This window comes from Pelobates fuscus, chromosome 3 (genome assembly GCF_036172605.1).
Source record: "Pelobates fuscus isolate aPelFus1 chromosome 3, aPelFus1.pri, whole genome shotgun sequence".
NCBI classification, from domain to species: domain Eukaryota; kingdom Metazoa; phylum Chordata; class Amphibia; order Anura; family Pelobatidae; genus Pelobates; species Pelobates fuscus.
The window spans coordinates 224524491-224540741 of record NC_086319.1 but is presented as its reverse complement, the minus strand read 5'-3'; the positions used below and the strand labels follow the sequence as shown (position 1 = coordinate 224540741).

Genomic DNA, 16251 nt, shown 5'->3' with positions numbered 1-16251 from the left:
GCTGCGGATGCAGGTACCCGTCCAGGGGGCCCTGTTGGAGGTTCCTAGGGGTCTGAGGTTGCTCCGGGCGCTTAGTGCGACCCATTTGGCTTATTTAAATGCTTAGAGGGCAGCTTGTCAGGGTCTGGTGGAGCGGAGCTATCTCTCTATGCGGCCATCTTGGTCAGAGCCGTAACCACGCCCCCCTTGTGTATCTCTTCTATCCCCAGCTCCTTTTTGTGTCTTGGTCCCCCCAGTTCCTTACATACCCAGCCCTTCTGCGTGTCTCTTACCCCCACCCCCTCCCCCCCCCCCAGTGTCAGGATCAAGACAGGGATCCAACACGCAGTGTACTAAAAACTATAAAGACGTGTACCGGACCTTAGAGTGGCCAGACTAACGTCAAGCGAACAGAGAATGGTCAGGGGCGAGCCGAGGTCGAGGGAACAAGAAGACAGGTAAGCGAAAGCCAAGACGAGATCAAGGATAGGAGAGGTAAGCAAAGTCAGGATACAAGCCAAGTCACTAACCGAAGAAACAATCAATATAAACGCAGCGAGGGGACAGACCAGCTGAAACCACGACAGGGCAATGACTCACTGTAAGTGAGTACCTTTTATACCCTGCTTCTTTAATTGATGTCCACGCCCCCAAAATGTCCTAGTTTGAGATTTTCGGCGGGTCATTACGTCATGACGTCAGCGGCATAGCGCCGCGTCATAAAATGGGGCGGGGCTATAGCGGCCGGCGTCCAAAGTGACAAAATTGCTGGAGGAGAATGAGGTCTGAGTAGCAGGTACCATGACAGTACCCCCCCCTCTTAGGAACGCCCCTAGGGCGAAAAGAGCTAGGACGAGAGGGAAAGGGGGCATGAAATGCCCGAAGAAGGCGAGGAGCGTGAATATCCGCATGAGACACCCAGGATCTTTCCTCAAGACCATATCCCTTCCAGTCAACAAGATACTGCAATTTCCCACGAGAGATGCGGGAATCAAGAATGAACCTAACCTCATATTCCTCCTGACCCTCAATCTGAACAGAAGAGGGAGGAGCTGAAGCCGAGGTGTACCTATTACAAACGAGAGGTTTCAGGAGCGAAACATGAAAAGAATCAGGAATGCGCAGACCAGGGGGAAGCGCAAGCTGATAAGCAAGTGGGTTGATTTTCCATAAGACATTGCAAGGTCCAATGTAACGAGGTGCAAATTTCATGGAAGGAACTTTAAAACGAATGTGTCTAGTACTTAGCCACACCTTATCCCCCGGGTGAAAAATAAGAGCAGGCCTTCTGCGTTTATCCTCTTGCTGTTTAAATAAAGCCAAAGTGTGAACAAGAACACTGTGAATCTGATCCCACAACTTCCTCAGACTGGTGACATCATCATCAACCATTGGTATACCCTGAAAGGAGGACACCGACGGCAGAATGGTAGGATGAAAGCCATAATTCATGAAGAAGGGGCTATTATGAGTAGACTCGCAAACCAAATCGACCCAATTATCTTGATGTTCAGATACAAAACAGCGCAGATATTGTTCGATCTTTTGGTTGGTACGTTCGGCAGCCCCGTTAGATTTCTCCTCGGCCTACCATCCCCAGTCTAATTTGATACCCAACTGGGAACAGAAGGATCTCCAGAAACGAGAGACAATATCCATAGGAATTCCATGCAAGCGAAAGACTTCCCTCGCAAAAATTTCAGCCAATTCGGGTGCAGAAGGTAGCTTAGGTAAGGAGATAAAATGAGACATTTTAGTAAATCTGTCAACAACCGTGAGAATCACTGTTTGGTTGTTAGAAACCGGTAAATCAACAATAAAATCCATAGCTAGACTGGACCATGGTGTCTTAGGAATTTCTAAAGGTTGAATAAAACCACATGGAAGGGTGTGAGGCTGGTTATTCTTAGCACAAATGACACATGCCATGACATATTCTCTAACATCCTTACGTAAGGTAGGTCACCAAACATTATAGGAAATCAGAGAGTGAGTCTTATGAACGCCAGGATGTCCGGCAATTTTACTGTCGTGGAAGCATGAGAGTAATTCAACCTGAAGGTTGTGAGGTACGAAATATTTTCCTTCAGGAGTAAGTACAGGTGCCCTGCTTTGAACCTTTTCAATATCAAGCAGTAGAGGAGAGTGTACTTTAAGGCTGGTATTGGCTACAATATATTGTTTGGGGATTATAGAAGACATAGGGACCTCCGCAAAAGTGGCAGGTTCATGTTGGCGTGAGAGAGCGTCTGCCTTAGTATTCTTGGAGCCCGGTCTGTAGGTAAGTATGTAATTAAAATGGGCAAGGAACAGGGACCAGCGAGCTTGCCCAGCGGACAATCTTTGGACCTCTCCAATGAAAGATAATTTCTTATGGTCAGTCAAAATAGTAACTGGTTGTAAAGTCCCTTCTAATAGATGCCGCCATTCCTTTAAAGCCAAGATCACAGCCAACAGTTCTCTGTCTCCAATGTCATACCTTCTCTCTGTGTCAGTCAATTTTTTAGAGAAGAAACCACACAGTTGCAGCGATTTATCCAACCCCTGTCTTTGAGAAAGTACAGCCCCTATACCAGTCTCAGAGGCATCAACTTCCAGTAGGAAAGGTAAAGAAGTGTCAGGGTGAACCAAAAGTCTCCTTGAGGGTTTTGAAGGCAGCCAAAGCCTCCTTAGTCCAGACTTTGGTATTAGCACCCTTCTTAGTCATGTTAGTAATGGGTGCTATTATAGATGAGAATCCGTTAATGAAGCGCCTATAATAATTGGAGAATCCGACAAACCTCTGTATGGCCTTGAGTCCAGTGGGTAAAGGCCAGTCTAAGATAGACTGAAGTTTAATAGGTTCCATCTTGAAACCCTCACCGGAAATTACATAACCCAGGAAATCTACCTGGGTTTGGTCAAAACTACATTTCTCCAATTTGCAGTACAAACCGTGTTGTAAAAGCCTACGCAACACACTTCTTACTTGTCTGTGGTGAATTTCCTTGTCTCTGGAATGTATTAGTATATCGTCCAGGTATACTATTACGCATTCCTCTTGAAATTCTCTCAACACCTCATTGATTAGTTCCTGAAAGACAGCTGGGGCATTACATAGTCCGAATGGCATTACTGTATATTCATAGTGACCGTAATGGGTATTGAAGCAGTTTTCCACTCATCACCCTGTCGGCTCCTAACCAAGTTATAAGCTCCTCGTAAGTCCAACTTGGTAAAAATGTTGGAACCCTTGAGTCTATCGAACAACTCGGTGATCAGAGGAATAGGATACACATTTTAATGGTTATTTTATTCAAACCCCGGTAATCTATGCATGGCCTCAGAGTGCCATCCTTCTTAGTGACAAAGAAAAATCCATCCCCCGCTGGAGATGTAGACCTTCTGATAAAGCCCTTGTCCAAATTTTCCTTTATATATGCTTCTAGTACTAGATTCTCCTTAGTAGATAACATAGTACCCCTGGGAGGCATCGTGCCAGGCAGAAGCTTAATGGTACAGTCAAATGACCTATGAGAAGGTAAGGTGTTGGCTCTCCCTTTATCAAAGACTGTCTTAAGATCTTGGTATTGTGGAGGTATCAGTAAGTCCGAAACCTGGGAACAATGGGTAGGTATGTCTGCTAAGGGAGCTGGTGTGATCCGTTGCAAGCATCTGCCAGTACAGCCCAAACCACATGACACTATTTCTCCTAATTCCCAGTCTAAACAGGATTATGTTTTCTTAACCATGGATACCCCAGAACTACAGGAAATGAAGGAGAAGAAATTAACAATAGAGAAATAATTTCCTTGTGTAACACGCCAATAGCAGCTTTGATTGGTATGGTCTCATGAGAAATAACAGGCTCTGATAATGGTCTACCATCTATGGCCTCAACGGCCAAGGGTGTCTCTCTTAGTTGAGAAGGAAGGAGTTGTTTTTTAGCAAAAGTTAGATCCATAAAGCTTTCTGCTGCTCCAGAATCTATTAAGGTAAAGGTATTAACAGAACTCTTCTCCCAGATCAAAGAGATAGGAATTAGAAGCCTATGGTCTTTTTGTTTATTTATAGAGGACGAGATTGCATCACCCAAGGCCTGTCCTCTGGAGGTACTTAGGTGCGAGCGTTTCCCGGCCTAGTGGGGCAGGTAAGGCATAGGTGACCCCTTTGTCCACAATATAAACAAAGACCCTCCCTTCTCCTATATTGTCTCTCCTGCTCAGTTAGACGAGTAGTCCCTAATTGTATTGGCTCAGGTAGTGCTAGAGCCATAGAATCGGGATTCTGGAATGAGGGAGCCAATCTGATAGACGGTCTACGGATTCTATCTCTAGTGTTTTGCCTTTGTCTCATACGTTCGTCTATGCGAGAAATAAACGAGATCAGATCTTCCAAATTTTCAGGAAGTTCTCTAGTGGCTACCTCATCTAGAATTTCCTCAGATAAGCCATTTAGAAAAACATCTATGAAGGCTTGTTCGTTCCATTTTACCTCTGAAGCCAGAGATCTGAATTCTACAGCATAATTTACCAGAGTACTATTTCCTTTCCTGAGACGTAGTAATGTCTTAGCGGCGTTGGCTTTTCTTCCTGGAGGATCGAATGTTCTCCTAAATGCCTCCACAAAAGCGTTATAATTATACACTAGTGGGTTATCATTTTCCCATAAAGGATTAGCCCATATAAGTGCCTTGTCTATCAGCAAGGTGATGATAAATCCGACCTTGGCTCTATCAGTAGGATAGGCCCGGGGTTGTAGTTCAAAGTGGATACTAATCTGGTTCAGAAAACCTCGACAAGTGTCTGGTGAACCTCCAAAGCGTAGTTGTGAAGTAACCCGGGAGGAGGCCCCTACCGTAGCTACCTCTAGTCCTGTGTTTACAGGCGCAATAAAGGGAGTACGAACCTCCTCAGACTGCAAATTCGACCGAGATAATAGTGACTGTAAGGCCATAGCCATTTGGTCCATTCTATGATCCATGGCTTCAAATCTAGAGTCCTGAGAGGAGACCTGGGAACTAGTACCTGCAGGATCCATTGGCCCTGTCGTAATGTCAGGATCAAGACAGGGATCCAACACGCAGTGTACTAAAAACTATAAAGACGTGTACCGGACCTAAGAGTGGCCGGACTAACGTCAAGCGAACATGGTCAGGGGCGAGCCGAGGTCGAGGGAACGAGAAGACAGGTAAGAGAAAGCCAAGCCGAGATCAAGGATAGGAGAGGTAAACAAAGTCAGGATACAAGCCAAGTTAATAACCGAAGAAACAATCAATATAAACGCACTGAGGGGACAGACAAGCTGAAACCACGACAGGGCAATGACTCAATCCTCCCAACCTGGTTCCTTGTACTTATTGTATTATCTTTTTCCGAATTGTACAGCGCTGCGGAATATTTTTGGCGCTTTATAAATACCAGTAATAAATATATAGCGAATGTCCCCCTACCCCTTGCTATTGGCGCAGTAATTCTATGTTTATTTATTTACTATATTTATAGTTATTTATTTTTAAAATCTTAATTTTGATTTTATGTTTCTTTTATAAACAAATTCACGACTGTAACTGAAGGCATACTAGCCCAGTTGTCAAGACAGTATGTTTAAATGACTTTATTTTAAAGGCTTATAATTTATGCTAATAGGAATTGGCTTTCAGTAGAAGGCCATACATTGGATCCAAATTGAGAAGGCTTAGCAACTATCAAGGACATTGGGTCAAATTCTTTAAAAAGTAAACATCACTAACACTGTAGCAACATAGATTCTCCAATACATTAGCTTTTCCAGCTGGGATTATTTCAAAGTGGTAACATGTTTAGTGGCAGTTCATGTCCTCAAGTGGAAATTTTGATCATCAGCCCAGACTATTTGTAGTACAGAAGAAGAAATTGTTAGACAAAAGGGTCAAAAATTATTTGTGGAAAAAAATATTCTTTACTAAAAGGACTATTTTAATGCCATTTTAATGGCTCTCAAAGTACACAACTTTCCATAGAACATTTGAAATATAAAGCTAATGTTCAGAATATAGTGCATCTTTATGTATTTTGCTGTTGAATGGTTTTTCACAGATTTAATATAAAATGTGCAAAATAATTTGACCGTTGATTTTTCTTAATTTACTTTTTTTTCCCCATGTTACTCTTCATATACAACACTAACAGGCAATAAAGGATTGGGTATATTTGAGTCACACACCCAATCAATTTACTCCAAATGAAAATCCATTGCTTCCGCGTTCTTTGTTTGCCCATTATTATCCATAATACATTTAAAATTGTGAATTCCGGTTCTGTACCGACTCCACTGCAAAGAAATGTGAAGGTGAAGACCTCTCCTGCTAAGCTGCATATGTAGCTTTTGTGTTATTCTAAGTATTCCAATTAGGGGTAAATCTGTGCAATCCCTAGCATCAAACTTTACAATGTCTCTACCTTGACCATTTAAGGACATTGTAAGATAGACCCAAGAAGATTAACCCCTTAACGACTGAGCCAAATGTACAAGTTGTGATCAAAACAAAACGTTAAACATAACCTGGAATTTGTGCTCTATGCGGTTCAACCATAATTCACCTCAATAATTCAAACAAAAACTGCACTTTTACTGGTGATATCATAGTTGTGATAAGTTTTACTTTTTAAAGCACTCATGCCTGGGTTGTCAGACAGGTCCCTCAAATTATAATTAATAAAATAATTATGTAAAATCAATAGTTAAATATATATGTAGAATGTATATATATATATATATATATATAAAAAAAATCTAAAAGAACACTTATAATGCAATCATATATATTATAAAATGCTTTCATTATTTAATAATATTTTATACATATATAATATATATATTTGTTTTACTTTTTAGCAGCCTGGGGCTCTGCCTGACAGCTCAGACAGTCCCCCTGCAGGCAGCTCCATAGACTTCTATTGCGCCCATGTGATCATGGTAATCAAATAGCCCTGGTGGGCCAGGATGGCCGGAGCTGCTGCAGGGGACTGCTGGGGTCTTGGGCAATCCCCCTGGGCAGGGAGAAATCCCCCAAGCTGAATACAGGGGTCCAGGATGGCGGGAGGACAGCTGGGCGTACTATGTCGCCCTCCGGCGTTTGGAGCCACCCTTTCAAGGACAGCATAATACACCCGCCGTCCTTAATGGGTTAAGGAAAGGCAAACATTTAGCCTGCCTAGTGTCACTTAGAGGGATATTCTAAGAGAATGATAAGCACCAAGACATCGAAAAAAAAGTGGGAGTTGGGGGCACACCCAGAACATGCATTGCTAAGAAGTGGTGCTGCCGTAAAGACCAAAAGCTATACAAAATACAATTAAAGAAACAGCACACACACACAAAAAAACTAAACAAAAAAAAAAAGTTTTTAATTTTACAAGGCTACTTAAAATCACTTATCTCTGCAAACAAATATGGGATCTCCTGGTCTTTGCATAGATTATAGTATATGAAGATTCCCTGCCCCTGTCACCCTACACTTACAAACTACCCCCTTCTGTGCCTGATGCCAGTGGAGCTATACTTCATCCTGTGTCCACCCACATATTTGTACACCATGCACACATCTAAATCCCTACCATTCCTGACAGGCATCTTTATATATCATGTTTCAGAGTTTTATTCAATAAACTTTGAATAGAGCTGTAAGTAAGCTGATGGCATTCGATAGCAACAGATCACACTGCACACAAGTTCCTTCTATACTGCTGCTCACTCACTACAACATTGCTCGGTCACAAAGGATACCGCGGCACACAATCTTAACAATGAAGTAAAAGGACAGGCCGCACAAGTATGGTGCAATTGTGAGAAACTGTATCTCACAATTGCACCCAATTTACTTCATCATAAGTAAGCTGATGATAGTCTTTCACCAGCTGCTGTCGACATCAGAATCAATTCCATCCATTGTAATAATATAATTCCTACGAATTCCATATTCTTCAAACTCCTACTGAGAAGGGGTTTATGGGGTAAATGCTGCATATATTGAAAAATAAGAAGTATACTGACTGCCTGGCTACTTCTTTGTTTGAAAAAACTCACCAACAATTGCAGGGATATAAATAAAATGTTTTAAAAATACTCAGCTTTAAATACGTTGTTCTATTTATAATTGAATGCATTATCTATATACTGCATTGAAAATAAGGTTCCCATCCAGCCTGGAGTATCATTTTGGGTAATATTAGCACTATATAACTAAACCTTTACATTATGCACACATAACAACCCCATATATATTAATTTCTAAACAAACATTTTAGTTAGAAAATCAGAATAGATCGAATATTTTGTTAATTTTCCAACTGTGGAAATATTATGTCTGTTGCTCTACAGTACTAACCTGAATCTGAAGGATCACAAGGTCAGACTCCAAGGCCCTTTTATTTGGCAGACTTTTTTTGGTCTGTTCAATTTGCCTCTTTTCTTCTGTAATTTGCATTTTCAGGAAGCGAATCTTCTCGTCCAGAGTCATCATTTCCATATCTCCATTGCGCAATAGCATGTCTTGAATACTTAGTTTCTCATGGAAAAGGCAGACTTCTTCTTCCCGCTCAATGAGTTGAACACCACTGTAATGCATACAGAATATGACCAAATATTTTCCTAATCCTGGAAAGGGCTTAATATACTTTAGAGTTTAGTATACCAACACGTATACACCTGTTTTAGATATTGTACCAGAGGATTGGAGAAAAGCAGATGTGGTGCCTAATTTTTAAAAAAGGGTTCCAAAGCTCAACCCAGAAAATACATTTTGATTTGGAAATTATTTGAATAGCGGTTAAGGCATAATATTCAAGAATACATTTTGTACAAAAAATATCATTAGCAGGAATCAACATGGTTTTATAAAAGACAAGTCATGCCAAAGCCAAAATTCGATGAAGAAGTTGGAAGAAATATAGACCCAGGCTTTACATTAGATATGATCTACTTGGATTTTGCTAAGGCATTTGATAGAGTTCAACACCAAAGATTAACTTGTAAAACTGAAAACATTTGGTTTACTTGAAAAATGGTGTTCTTGGCTTAACGATAGAGTGCAGAGAGTAGTTGTAAATGGAAAATGTTCCAAAAGTGGTAAGTGGGTTCTGTCCTGAGTCCACCTCTCTTTAATCTATTTATAAATTATCTTGAATCTTGAAGTGGACATTGAAAGCTATTTGTAAGTGTTTGCAGATGACACAAAACTAGGTAAGAAAATACAGTATGAACATGTAAGGAATTTTAGGAAGGTTAAAGCGTCAAAATAAAAATAAAAGGTACAAGGGGAGGGAAAATAGGGGGAATGTAGTAATGTCCCCCTCTCTTAATGGGTAGTAGACCTTGTTGGTAAAAGCGGGGGGAAAAAAATCCCATACAAGTGATGTTTGGTAGGTATACACACCCTATATTGCAGCAGTTCTCTGTAGGAAATAAGCTCAAATCTACATAATATACAACCACATATGACAAAAACTAGAATCAGTGGGACTGTGCTACTAGGAAAATTAATACTCACAAAATAAGTTCAAGGAATTTACATGTAAGTAAAAATTTGAACACAATAAATTTGTAGTGGAATACAGTACAATTTGTATTTTGATCTATACGTCCTTGATAAAGAAGATGGAGAGGAGATATAGAAACCACTAATAATGTAATATGTTAAAAGTTTAAAACACGTATTAGCAGCATATAAGGGCTCAGCAACTTTGTCTCTCTTAATGTTGAATTTATTGACATTCAGACGCAGGAGAAAGCAATAACAGTCTTTTACATGATAAAACTGTCTTGGATAAAGTCCAGATAAAAACTCTTAGATAAAGGCAGGTATCATCTTAGATAATGTCCCTTATAATGAATTCAGGAGACCAAGGAGAAACTGCACGAGGTAGAACAGTATAGGATACAAACAGACATTTAAAAAAAAAAAAAGACTAAAGAAAAATCATGAAGAAGAGGAGTTAGATAAACAGATCAATTGTTAATAGAGTTCTCCCCAAATGATTCTTGTCGTACTTCCTATTTTAAAATGTTGTTATTTGCCATTTTCCCAAATCCCAAACAAATTGTTTACGAATATCCTGTGTACATACTAATGTATTAAATAACATTACGAATTTACCAATATGGGACCAAATTTTGCACGAATGCAAAAAAAAACAAGACCGAGACCGAGAAAGCCGCAAAGACACGAATTTGGGATAGAACACACCTCCGTCCGCTATTATACAGTAGAAAGTCCTGTGTCGCAGTCTGGCAGTCTTAAAACATAGTCAATTGGCTGTTTGAATACAGAGTACATAATAGCTGACATGTCAAAGTCTTATTATATTTTCCATTATCCATACCCTCTGCACCATTTCCATCTTTGTAATTACCTCTGTTCTCACAGGTAAAAACCAATTAATTAACAAGTTAACAAAAATAAATTTGTCAATCATTTAACTCAATGTCTCCACGTTCTACTAGGTTTGATGTCATATGCTATTGAGTCACAGAAAATACAAATTTAGACCACCCAGGTGCAGTGTATAAAAGATAGTTACTTCCTTTTTCTCGGTCAGGTATAACAAAAGGATTCCTCTTAATCCTCAATATACATAGAAACAAAACAAGATATACCTAGACCTAAAAAATAAAAAGAAAGCACAGCAGTCACAGCAGTCACAGTAGTATACATTACTTTCTCCTAACCTCTCATTCCTGTTTTTGACAGCAGTCTCGTAAGTCTTTTGGAGCTGCACAATGTCCTCTTCTGCTTGGTTAATCATATTGGTCAGTCTGCCAATTTCCATTTTTTTCTGTTCCTTCTTTTCACTCATTTCCTGGAGTAAAATGTTGACTTTGCTTAGATCCATTAGAAGGCTATCCCGTATCATGTGATTATTGTTGAGCTTCAACGTGGTCTTTTGTAGCTGTCTAAAATAATTAGAAATATCTGTAATTTGGTGCAACAGAAAATATGTTCTATTAGGAAGATAACCAAGTATTTAAGAGTTTTGCATTCCTTGTGTATGTGCTAGTTTATTATCATCACTGAATTGTAAAATGATGTGTCCTTGTTTTCGGAGTACTCAGGAGGTTTGGAGCCAAGAAACTAGCAGCCAACGTGGTAATATGCACCTATACAACATGTCACTACTGACACTTGTAGCCTGTGCATTATCCTATTTCTATTACAAGGGAGTAATCCTACCAGGCTGCTCCAGATAGTGAGGGAAAATCCCCAAAAATATCATGCGTAAGTCTTGCATAAATCCCGGCAGACCTAGTGGTTTAATTAAATAGGCAGTTTTTTTTTTTTTTTAATTCAGGAACCAAATACAATAGCAATGTTTCGGCTCTTACGTGAACCTTTGCCAGTGCAGAGAAAGTGCCTTCAAGGATGCCAAATTTGCCTACTATGAAGCCATCAAGCTTGATGACTACTGTCCATTCAAATGATTCTCATAGAGAAGCACTAGGGACATTCTGTGCATATATGGCTACCATCCATGCGGCCAATTAAATGCTTCACTAAGTGGTGGAAGTGAGGGCCCTGGTGCAGGACATTTTTTGGGCCCCACTCTAGCGCAAGTCTGGTCAAATATAAACCATCATCTTTTTAAAAATGCATTTTTATTAGGAATGTCAGATGTTAGCAATCACACTGATGACAAGCAGTGAATAATAAATATTTTGACATGTTAGGTAAGATCGTGGTTACACAATATTTAAAATGCAAACATTTTGAGTGTACATTCTTGTAAAAAAATGTAGTTGCTGCTTAGTACCATCAGCCCCCAGTGTTATTCTTCCCTTCCCTCTGTCTCTCAGAATAGGAAATATTGGTAATACTGGTAATGGTAGTCAGAGGCCTAAAGCCTCGCGCTGTCTGGGGTCTCGCGGCCGCCTAAACGGCCTGGGGGCAGACTTGTGTCGGATCAGTGGCCAAGGACCCGACACCAGGAGGGGGCCTGGCGGCTTGCTCTGTGTGCCGCCGGGTGCAAGGCCCCTCCAGTCGGCCGGGAGTGGAAGAGCGTCCATTGCAGACACCGGTCTGCAGCTCCTCAGTGTGCAGAGCTGCAGACCATGTGTCTCGCAAAATCTGGCCAATCTGACCGGGTCTTGCGAGATACATGTTCTGCAGCTCTGCACACTGAGGGGCTGCAGATTGGATATTATGGCCACCGGACCACCAGGGAGCCCACACTGGACCACCAGGGAGAAAAACAAAAAAAGGATTTCTCACCCCCCTCCCTCACACCATCACCCCCCTCTCTCACATCTTCACCCACTCCCAGTATCTCCCCTCTTTCATACTATTGAACCCTTCCTCCCAGTATCCCCCCTCCCTCACACCTTCAACCCCTTCCCTCCCACTATCCCCCCTCTTTCATACTATCAACCCCTCCCTCTCAATGTTCCACTCCCTCCCAATGTTCCCCTCCCTCTCACTAACACCCCTCTCCCTCCCACTAACACCCCTCTCCCCCCCACCCAGTATCCCCCCTCCCTCCCAATGTTCCCCTCCCTCTCACTCCCTTTCACTAACACCCCTCTCCTTCCCAATGTTCCCCTCCCTTTCACTATTACCCTTCTCCCTCCCAGCATCCCCCTCCCCACACTATTATTCCTCTCCCTCCTAGCATCCCCCCTCATATTATCACCAATTCCCTCCCAGTATCCCACATCCCCACCCCTACAGTGTTACCCTCTCCCTCCCAGCATTACCCCCTCCAAATATTACCCCCTCCCCACAGAATTCCTCGATCACAGTATCATCCACCCTCCCTCACACCCAGAGGCGGCTTTCTAATTAGGCGGTTTAGGCGGCCGCCTAAGGCCTCGCGCTGGCTGGGGCCTCGCGGCCGCCTAAACCGCCTGTGGGCAGAGTGTGTCAGGTCCTCGGTCAGTGACCGAGGACCTGACACCAGGAGGGGGCCCGGCGGCTTGCCCGGTATGCCGCCGGGTGCGAGGCCCCTCCTGGCTGCCCGGCCAGCCACCGCAGACACTGGTCTGCAGCTCCGCAGTGAGCAGAGCTGCAGACCATGTGTCTCGCGAGAACCGGCCAATCAGAGCGTTGCCGCGGGTTACCACGGCAACGCTCTGATTCACTCGCGAGATTACATGGTCTGCAGCTCAGCGGAGCTGCAGACCGGAAGCAGTGGCCACCGGACCACCAGGGAGCCCACTGGACCACCAGGGAAATTAAGGTAGGTTCAGCCTCACCCTGCCCCCAGCCTCACTACCCCCACACCACCCTCAGCCTCAGCCCCACTACCCCCCACACAACCCTCAGCCTCACCCCCCCACCTCCCTCCCCCCACACCCCCCTCAGCCTCACCCCCCACCACCCTCAGCCTCAGCCCCACTACCCCCACACCACCCTCAGCCTCACCCCCACCTCCCTCAGCCTCACTACCCCCCACAGCCTCACTACGCCCCCCACTAACCTCAGCCTCAATACCCCTCACACCACCCTCAGCCTCACTACCCCCCACCACCCTCAGCCCCACTACCCCCCACACCACCCTCAGCCTCACCCCCCACCACCCTCAGCCCCACTACCCCCACACCACCCTCAGCCTCACCCCCACCTCCCTCAGCCTCACTACCCCCCACAGCCTCACTACGCCCCCCACTACCCTCAGCCTCACTACCCCCCACAACACCCTCAGCCTCACTACCCCCCACAACACCCTCAGCCTCACTACCCCCCACAACACCCTCAGCCTCACTACCCCCCACACCACCCTCAGCATCACCACCCCCCACACCACCCTCAGCATCACCACCCCCCACACCACCCTCAGCATCACCACCCCCCACACCACCCTCAGCATCACCACCCTCAGCCTCACCATCCCCCAACCACCCTCAGCCTCACCACCCTCAGTCTCAATACCCCCACCACCCTCAGCCTCACTACCCCCCCACCACCCTCAGCCCCACTACCCCCCCACCACCCTCAGCCCCACTACCCCCCCCACCACCCTCAGCCCCACTACCCCCCCCACCACCCTCAGCCCCACACCACCCTCAGCATCACCACCCCCAATCACCCTCAGCCTCACTACCCCCCACACCACCCTCAGCATCACCACCCCCCACCACCCTCAGCCTCACCACCCCCACCCTTAGCCTCACCCCACCACCACCCTCAACATCACCCTCAACATCACCTCTGCCTCACCACCACCCTCAGCCTCACCGCCCCCCCACCCTCAACATCACCCCCACCCCCTCAGCCTCACCACCCCCCTCAGCCTCACCACCCCACCACCCTCAGCATCACCCCCACCACTCTCAGCACCACCCCCAGCATCACCCCCACCACCCTCAGCATCACCCTCAACATCACCCCCACCACCCTCAGCCTCACCACCCTCCTCAGCCTCACCCCCACCACCCTCATCCTCACCACCACCCCCACCACACCACCCCACCACCCTCAGCCTCACCACCACCCCCAGCATCACCCTCAACATCACCCCCCCACCACCCTCAACATCACCCCCACCACCCTCAACATCACCCCCACCACCCTCAGCCTCACCACCCTCAGCCTCACCCTCACCACCCTCAGCCTCACCCTCACCACCACCCCACCACCCTCAGCCTCACCACCCTCAGCCTCACCATACCCCACCACCCTCAGCCTCACCACCCTCAGCCTCAATACCCCCCACCACCCTCAGCCTCACTACCCCCCACCACCCTCACTACCCCCCCACCACCCTCAGCCTCACTACCCCCCACACCACCCTCAGCATCACCACCCCCCACACCACCCTCAGCCTCACCACCCCCACACCACCCTCAGCATCACCACCCCCCACCCTTAGCCTCACCCCACCACCACCCTCAACATCACCCCCACCCTCAACATCACCCCCACCACCCTCAACATCACCCCCACCACCCTCAACATCACCCCCACCACCCTCAACATCACCCCCACCACCCTCAACATCACCCCCACCACCCTCAACATCACCCCCACCACCCTCAACATCACCACCACCACCCTCTGCCTCACCACCACCCTCAGCCTCACTGCCCCCCCACCCTCAACATCACCCCCACCCCCTCAGCCTCACCACCCCCCTCAGCCTCACCACCCCCCTCAGCCTCACCACCCCACCACCCTCAGCATCACCCCCACCACTCTCAGCACCACCCCCAGCATCACCCCCACCACCCTCAGCACCACCCCCAGCATCACCCCCACCACCCTCAGCCTCACCACCACCCCCAGCATCACCCCCACCACCCTCAGCCTCACCACCACCCCCAGCATCACCCCCACCACCCTCAGCCTCACCACCCTCATCCTCACCACCACCCCCACCACCCTCATCCTCACCACCACCCCCACCACCCTCAGCCTCACCACCACCCCCACCACCCTCAGCCTCACCACCCCACCACCCTCTGCCTCACCACCCCACCACCCTCTGCCTCACCATCCCCCACCACCCTCTGCCTCACCATCCCCCACCACCCTCAGCCTCACCACCCCCACCACCCTCAGCATCTACCCCCCTCAGCATCTACCCCCCCTCACCATCTACCCCCCCTCACCATCTACCCCCCCTCACCATCTACCCCCCCTCACCATCTACCCCCCCTCACCATCTACCCCCCCTCACCATCTACCCCCCCTCACCATCAACTCCCCCTCCTTCTCACATTACCCCCCCTTCTCACATTACCCCCCCTTCTCACATTACCCCCCCTTCTCACATTACCATCACCCCTCTCACATCACCCCCCACACCATCACCTCCCTGTCACCCTCACCCGCCTCTCCTTCTCACCATCACCCCCCCATACACACAACACACTTCAAGCAGCTACCCCATACACATAGGGTCTCAGACAAAAACATACATTCACACACAAGGATACTCTGTCAGACACTCTCAGGCACATACACTGACACTTTTTTGTTAGTGGGGCCTCATGTTTGAGTTTCGCCTAAGGCCTCATAAAGTCTAGAGCCGCCTCTGCTCACACCAATCACCCACTCCCTCCTAGTATCCCCCCTGCAGAATTCCCCCCTCAAAGTATTATCCACCCTCCCTCACACCATCACCCCTTTCTCTCAGTATCCCCCCTTTAAAGTATTACTCTCTCCCTCCCTATTACCCCCTCCATCACTGTATTCCCCCCTCACAGTATTATCCCCCTTTCTCCCAGTATCCCACCCCACAGTATTATTCCCCTTCATCACACCCTCTAATACACCATCTGCCCCCTCCCTCAAATTATTAACCCCTTACACACCATCACCCT

General features: G+C 46.2%; 1 protein-coding gene across 1 annotated transcript in view; it reads right to left on the bottom strand.

The window, feature by feature from the left end:
* CCDC146 (coiled-coil domain containing 146) overlaps positions 1–16251 on the bottom strand; it is a 135667-nt gene that overhangs the window by 13586 nt on the left and 105830 nt on the right. Inside the window, exons 14-15 of the mRNA XM_063448149.1 lie at positions 10666–10890; positions 8327–8555 (exon numbers count right to left, since the gene is read on the bottom strand). Of these exons, the coding sequence (XP_063304219.1) occupies positions 8327–8555; positions 10666–10890 (454 nt within the window). The remainder of the gene's footprint in view (positions 1–8326; positions 8556–10665; positions 10891–16251) is intronic.